General features: G+C 39.9%; 1 protein-coding gene across 1 annotated transcript in view; it reads right to left on the reverse strand.

Moving 5' to 3' along the window:
- Window positions 1–2,207: 2,207 nt before the first annotated feature.
- LOC117943114 (V-set and immunoglobulin domain-containing protein 1-like) overlaps window positions 2,208–8,282 on the reverse strand; it is an 11,340-nt gene continuing 5,265 nt past the window's right edge. Inside the window, exons 2-6 of the mRNA XM_034869042.1 lie at window positions 7,994–8,215; window positions 5,779–6,129; window positions 2,952–3,230; window positions 2,695–2,829; window positions 2,208–2,485 (exon numbers count right to left, since the gene is read on the reverse strand). Of these exons, the coding sequence (XP_034724933.1) occupies window positions 2,376–2,485; window positions 2,695–2,829; window positions 2,952–3,230; window positions 5,779–6,129; window positions 7,994–8,215 (1,097 nt within the window). The 3' untranslated portion in view covers window positions 2,208–2,375. The remainder of the gene's footprint in view (window positions 2,486–2,694; window positions 2,830–2,951; window positions 3,231–5,778; window positions 6,130–7,993; window positions 8,216–8,282) is intronic.

Raw genomic sequence — 8,282 nt, forward strand, 5'->3', positions numbered from 1 at the left:
AAAAAGTAATTGTACTGTATGTCAAAAGAAAAAGACAAAAAGATTTAACTCTATTTTCAGAGCTTATTTATTCCACAGAGTACAAGTACACTCTTGAGACGGTGAAATGCAGTTTACCATCTAGCCAGAAGTACAAAAAAAAACAGTAAATGTAATGTAAATACATAAAACATCATAAAACATCATAAAACTTAATAAAAACGAAGAAATAAGAATAGAATGTGGAATAAACAGAACGAGGTGTGAATACACATATATGTATATAATATATAAACATAGTAAGCAGTCCGTTTAATCAGAGTTCCTTTAAAGCGGAAACAAATTCTTGATTAAGTTATAGCTGGCACTATAGCAGAAAAACCGTGTTTGGGCCAATAACGCCATCAAACAACGGCCATCGGACATAGGACTTCGCACATCGGACTTCGCACATCGGACTACGCACATAGGACTACGCACATCGGACTTCGCACATCGGACTACGCACATAGGACTTCGCACATCGGACTTCGCACATCGGACTACGCACATAGGACTTCGCACATCGGACTACGCACATCGGACTTCGCACATCGGACTTCGCACATCGGACTTCGCACATCGGACTTCGCACATAGGAGTACGCACATCGGACTTCGCATATCGGACTTCGCACATAGGACTACGCACATCGGACTACGCACATCGGACTACGCACATAGGACTACGCACATCGGACTTCGCACATCGGACTTCGCACATCGGACTACGCACATCGGACATCGGACATTTAAAAACCCATATATCCACGCGTTCACTGAATACAGCTTATTCTCAAGAATTAGGCCACGCCCATTTCTGCCTGGACTTTTACGAGTGAAAATTGCAATTTATTGAAAACCAATTTTTTCAAACTCATCCTAGACCGTGCAATGGATATGCACAAAACTTGCAAATAGCATCTCCAGACCGACCTGACAAAAACTAAAGATTTTTTTTATAGAATAAAAATTTTGCATATTACGCACAAACAAATTTGAGTATCTAGCTATGAAAACACTAACGTTGACATTTCTCGGCCAAAATAAAAGCCGTCGAAGCTTAACATTAGAATATTCATTCTTAAGGACAAAAATTCCAACTGGTTCTCACAAAGATAGTACAAATAAATATAAAAATAAACTCATTTCTCTTTGAAATCTTTTTACAAAAGTGATACATGTAAAGTCATCATACATTTTGTGGCTGTATATATATACACACACACACACACACACACACACACACACACACACACACACACACACACACACACACACACACACACACTATATAAACATAGTAAGCAGTCCGTTTAATCAGAGTTTCTTTAAAGGCATCGGACATCGCCCATCGGACATTTAAAAACCACATATCCAAGGCACTATAGCAGAAAAACCGTGTTTGGCCCTTTAACGCCATTGGACATCGGACATATTACGCACAAACAAATTTGAGTATCTAGCTATGAAAACACCAACGTTGACATTACTTGGCCAAAATAAAAGCTGTCAAAGCCAAACATTAGAATATCACCAACATTGGCCACTGGGGGGCGCTACAAATACCAAACGTTTATGTCTCATGAACCGCTCATCCGATTTTTTCAAATCGCAGAAGGTTTTGTATCCAGCCTAGAAGCTATTAATCTGAACGGTTACATGCGCCTCTCCATGTTTCCCCACATTCGTTCAGTTTCTATGCTCCTCATATCTGGAACAAACTCCCAGAAACCTGCAGAGCCGCTGCTACTCTCAGTTCTTTTAAATCAAGGCTGAAGACCTTTCTTTTTGATGCTGCCTTTCTTTAAATGACTGCTCATTTTTTTTTTTTTAGTGTTTAATTTTTTTATGCTGCACTGTAACTTTTATTCTTGTGTTTGATGTGTCTTAATAGTTTTATTTTTAACTCTTTATTCATGTGTTTTATCAGTTTTTATTTTTTTAAACTGTTTTTTAACTGATTTTGTGTAAAGCACTTTGAATAGCCCTGTTGTCTAAAATGTTCTCTACAGATAAAGCTGCCTGGCGTTGGGTTCCTCGTCATGGAGACCGACCGACGCGTCGTAACTGCTTACAGTTCTAGTTCAACTATTCTCACCACTTCAACATCTTCTTACTGATTTAAGCTAATTCTTAAGTTTACCTTTAGCATTTAAAATTTTTAAAATGTTTCCACATCTTTTTTTAACATTAGTGGTGTTATTCAACTTAATTAAAACCATTCCTACTTTTTCAAATATTCTCACTCCTTCAACAACTAAAATATAAACTGGTTCTCACAAAGATAGCTGTACAAATAAACACACAAACACTTTTACAACACTCGTACATGTAAAGTCATCATACATTATGTGGCTATAGCATCTCTGAACCCTCTTCAGGTGAACCGTTTCCGTGGTTACCCAAACCGTTTCTGTGGTTACCCTTTTCCACTTCATGCAAACCATTTCCCTGCTGACAAGAACCTGCAGCAAAGAAGAGAATAGATTCCATAAAGTCAACTTTTATATTACAAAGATATTATTTTGGTGGCCAAAACAAATAGATTTACATTTCATAAAAACTCTGTTATACAAACAGGTAGCTCCAATCAATCTGATTGGTTCACAGCCGTGTTATTATAACCAAATACAAAGGCTATGACTCAAAGTCCTTAGAATTAGACTCAACTTACCTTTATTGCAGCGTACTGAGATGATCTTTGTAACAACAAGCAGAGCTAGAACTAGAGCATGAACCAGAACTCCTAAAACTAATCCACCAATCCATCCGACAACCACTTCACTGGATGAGTCCTCACACACTTTCCCTGAAACACATCACAAACAGCTGATAGAACTCAAACTGCCCACCAGGTACACACACAGACTACACACAACACTTAAAAGGTGTCTAAACAAATGGCTTAAACCACCAAGAAAGAAATCTCACCACTGATATGAACAAAGGTCTCAGCCTGAGTCTGATGGCTGATTTCCTCCTGGGTGACTACACAGCGGTAGCGGCCAGTCTGGTTCACCGTGGTGATGAGGGTGATGTAGAATCTGCCTCTTTTTTCTGAGGTCTGTGGTTCCTCAGCAGGAAGTGGGTTTTCAGCCCCGTCCCTCCACTCTAGTTTAGGTTTTGGAGACGCCCCTCGGACCTCACACTGCAGATGTGCCCAGGCAGAGGTGGCGTTCAGGGTCCTGATGCACGGCTCTGGACTTGCAGCTGTAAACACAGTATAAACGAAGGTTTATGAAAGACAGAAAATGATAGAAATGTGATCATATATAACATGTTTATGCCTGACTGTAGATTCTTAAATAGAAAAACAAAGGACAGGGTTCATACGCATGTTAACCAATACTTTTTCATGACTTTTCCAGCAAATTTATTAATAATGGTAATAACTCTTGGTCAGAAAGCGTTGACGGGCCGTTTAGAGACAGAGTCAGACCTTCAAACACAGACCAGGAGACACCATTGGTCAGTCCTGATTGATGATGTCACTGATGTCTACAGCTGCAGCGTGTGCTACAACTCCGTCACCCAGAGACTGGGTATTATTATTATTATTAATATTATAATTAATATTATTATTATTCAAAGATTCAGACACAACACCTTCACTTTAAACTGTTGGCCTTTAATCATTGTTGAGATCAGTGACATTAATCAAATCAGGACTCACCTCATCTGTTTTAAGATAGATCTAAAATATATCAGATCAATATATTATTACAGCAGATCAATATCTGAGATCATATAACGCGGGGGACCTCATAGAGAACCAAATCTGACTGAATGAACTCAGATTAAAGGTGGGTGTAGTCCGCCCCCCCCCCCTCCTGTCTACCTGCTAAACTATGAGAGAACAACTAAAGTCACCATGAAGGTCCTGAGGTTTAAAGGAGTTGTAGCACACATTAAAGAGATTAGAGACCGTTACATCATCACCTGGGTTTTCTGTTGACCGGTCTTTGAAGTATTGTTCTGAAAGAAAAAGGAAAACATTAAGTGGAGGGTGATGGTTTAATATTATGAACTAGTCAAATGATCGGAGCCTGGTAATGGAGTTATAACATCTAAAATGGAGAGGAACAACCCGAGTACACACGCACACACACACACACACACACACACACACACACAATGAGGGAGTTCAGACTATCAACTAGTAACTAAATGGAGCTCAGCAGGTGGGAATGATACGGCAAAACTCCACTTAATTACTAGTATTTGCTTTTCATACATAAGCAGATTGATACCATTCCGTCTGTACTGTAAACATGAAGCTACAGCCAGCAGATAGTTAGCTTAGCTTAGCTTAGCATCAAGACTGAAAGATGTCACAACATGCAGCCATGCACCAACAATGACAGAAGAAGAAGAAAACTAGTAAATATGGATGTAAAATAATCACATAAGTGGTTATGGTAGCAAAGAGATGAAAGAAGCAGCAGTAGCTGTGTTAATCACCTGAGTTAACATTAGAGCAGCAGTAACTGTGTTAATCACCTGAGTTAACATTAGAGCAGCAGTAGCTGTGTTAATCACCTGAGTTAACATTAGAGCAGCAGTAACTGTGTTAATCACCTGAGTTAACATTAGAGCAGCAGTAACTGTGTTAATCACCTGAGTTAACATTAGAGCAGCAGTAACTGTGTTAATCACCTGAGTTAACATTAGAGCAGCAGTAGCTGTGTTAATCACCTGAGTTAACATTAGAGCAGCAGTAAGCAGAAGCAGAGACTCAGTTCCTACACCATGATTTAGAAGATCTTGCAGGCAGCAGGCAGCGTCATTGATTAGTTGCTTACGTGGAAAGACAAGATCTGCCGTAGTGGCAGAAGAGGAGAAGAAGAGAAAAAGATGGCAGGTCAATTAGCATCACATGTTGAAACTACGAGAAACCTGCTGGTCTACTGAATAATTCTGAAACTGTCTCAACATCAATGCGAGTGCTCCTTGTTGACAGATCGTATTTAGACAGGGAAAATGTGCTCTGGATGTCTGTGATTGGCTGTCCAACGCAGAAGCAGAGACTCAGTTCCTACACCATGATTTAGAACAGGGGTCTTCAACGTTTTCCAGGCCAAGGACCCCCAAACTGATGGCGAGATGGAGCGGGTACCGCCTAATTATATATATTGTCAAACTGGTCCTATAGTGCCATGTGTGCATTGATGACTGAAAGACATCTTCTGCCTCCATTTATCTGTTTACTACAGTGTGTTGAATTCATCGTAATGTGTATTTAAAAAAATTTCAATTAGTGGAAAAAAATTGCAGGGGGGGGGGATATAAAAAAAAAAGTCTAATCAACCAAAACTTCCGCGACCCCCATGCAGTGACCTCCTGTTGAAGACCCCGGATTAAGAAGATCTTGCAGGCAGCAGGATGTTCAACTTTTAACCGTCTCAACATCACTGTGAGTGCTCCTTGTGGAAAATGTGTTCTTGATAGTTTAATGAGGTGCCCCATTTCTAACTAATCACATAATTTGTCCCACCCCAGCTGTTAGTGACCCTGGTCATGTGCAATTCACATTGAAATGGACCCTGGTCTACCCTGATCTAACCCACCTCGCAACCTGTGTTGACGAGAAGAGATCGACAAGGGGGACCCCGTTCAAACAAAAAGTCAACCTGGGTTTAACCCTGGTTGAGTCCTGAGTGTGAAAGGGGTTTTAGAAAAAACACTTTACCGTGTTCAAACCTAAAATGACAGCTGGACATTGACAGACAACAAATCAAGAATTAATAAAAGTACTCACCAACAAGAAGGTTAATGTAGAATGTCTGACGTGGCTGAAAACGAGGAAAATCACAGCTGTAGACTCCACTGTCAGATATCTTTGTATTTCTGATGGTTATGGAGGCGTTGCTGTGTTTAAGTTCATCTGGAAAATGAAAGACTCGACCTTTGAACTCTTCACTCTGACCTGGACGACCGTTGTTGTAATGGATGCCTGCGTTATACAGGAACACCTCCTTCAGACCTTCATCTTTCTGAGGAACTTTAATCCAGTCAAAGACCCCCGTTACAATGCTCTCCTTGGTGCTGAGAGAACAGGGTAACACCACGTCGCTGTCTTCTCTAACGACCACTTTAACACCAACGGACCCTGGAAGACAAAACATACTTTAATCATCATGTTTAAATAAAGAAAGTCAGAGGAAATCTGAATATACATAACATCTTTTCTTCAATAACTCTCATGAAAGCATCAAACTGCAGAGAGTCTCCATCAAACACTCTGATCTCTCTCTGGCAAAGATGAGAGATGTTCTATCATTTACTTTCTCAAGAATTTGATCAAAGGAAAATTAAAATAGATTTTGAATATCAATTTATTATTTAAAAATCATAATTGTAGGTTCACAACTAGGTGAATTTGCTGCTTTTCTTTGTCATATATGAGAGTAAATAAAATATAAAGGTTTTGTATTGTTGATCCTATTGGAGTCTCCACTCTGAGGAACAATTATTTAATATTGATCCATAATTATTAGTAGTGAGATTGTTGCTGAAAGCAGCTGCAGTCTAAACTAAAACCAAGCTGTTGGAACCATTGACTGTATAAACTAGAAACATGATGTTTAATATGAACTTCCCCACAACATCAACATGAGCTTTATAGAAAGAAAAGAAGCCTGAAATACTTTAACTTTAAGTTACAGCTCTACAGCTGAACGTTAATGAGACCAAAGAGTTCTGGGAAACTTGGTTACAGCTGTTTATCAACATCTGGGTGACTAAATATAATAAAAATCATATTAAGGTTGTTGTTTGTTATTGAGGGCGCAGGAGGGAAACCCTCAGTGATTAAATATTAAAGCTTAAATAAATAATCTTAATAAAACACTTGAGATGATTTTGTGGAGAATGATTTCTCCTCCTCCACATTTCATTGCTGCTGCTGGACAATGAATTTCAGTATGGCCGCCTAAGCGAAGCGTCTCTCTGGCGCCATTTTAATGCTACGAAGCCATCACCTGCAGTTAGCATCCCATTGACTCCCATTCATTTTGGCGTTGCTTTGACAGTGAATAACTTTACAACTGAAGCGTTTAAAGACTCCATTTGACCTTTGTTTATTTCTAAAGAAACACAACAATGTACAAAAGGCTCCGTTATCTTGTAGCTCACGTTATGGCTCCGTAGCAGACGTTTTTGAAAAAATAGACTAATGATTGTGTCAAAACAACGCGATTTTCTGTCGCATAGTTGACAAATCCCCGTAATGCCAGCAGAAGCTTGCAGACAGTTTGGACTTCCATCTGCTGTTTAGGTTTAATTACTAATGTTAACTAGCATGTCAGTTAGCAGTAATTAACCTGTGTCTATGTTAATGTTAACTAGCATGTCAGTTAGCAGTAATTAGCCTGTGTCTACGTTATCTCCTAACATATTGCTACACACTCTGTCTCTGCTGATTGGGAATGATTGAGATTTCTCTTGCACAGCTACCAGAAGACTTACAACTTTCAGACAGGTTGCTACGTCACATCTACGTCTTCCAGCTCAGGTGGAGGCTGCGCAGTAACGCTCAGCATCACCGGGAAAGAGCTTCTAACAGACTTCACTGGTCTCCGTCCAGAACAACGGGATATGTTGGTCCACTTCTTTAACTGTCTAAGGGTTTAATCTGTCCCTTCACACAATCAAACACGAGTTACTGGTTCTACACAAAACTCTTCAACACAACAACCAGCCACAACTTTCCATATGCTAACAGCATTGTTAGCTAGTAGCCACGCTAGCAGGCGTAGTGGAATATCCTCCTCCTGTGAGAACACGCCTAATAGAATTTCGCTAAAGTTAGCTTCCATGTTGTGTTTACGTCGGGCGTTATTATCATAAATTATTATTATCCATTATTATGGGACCCACGCAACTTGTAGACAACTTCATGACCCAGTAGATCCTGGTTTGACCTGATAAACATTCCCGCTGATAAACTGCTTATTGAGCTTTAACTTTCTCACCTTGTTGCTGTCCCAGTGTCAGTCCAGACAAAACCAGGAGACAGAATAGAATCAGCAGCTTCCGAAGTCCTGGAATAAGGCGACATGTCGTAGTTTCTGTCCCCCCCATGAAGAAACGTAAGGACAACAGAGATATCGGAACCATCGACATTACAACGCTCTCCATGGTGCTGAGAAAACAGGGTAACACCACGTCGCTGTCTTCTTTCATAACACCGGGCCCTGAAAGATGAAACATACTTTAATCATCATGTTAAAATAGAGAAAGTCAGAGGAAATCTGAATATAC

The sequence above is a fragment of the Etheostoma cragini genome, chromosome 4 (assembly GCF_013103735.1).
Source record: "Etheostoma cragini isolate CJK2018 chromosome 4, CSU_Ecrag_1.0, whole genome shotgun sequence".
Classification (NCBI taxonomy): Eukaryota; Metazoa; Chordata; class Actinopteri; order Perciformes; family Percidae; genus Etheostoma; species Etheostoma cragini.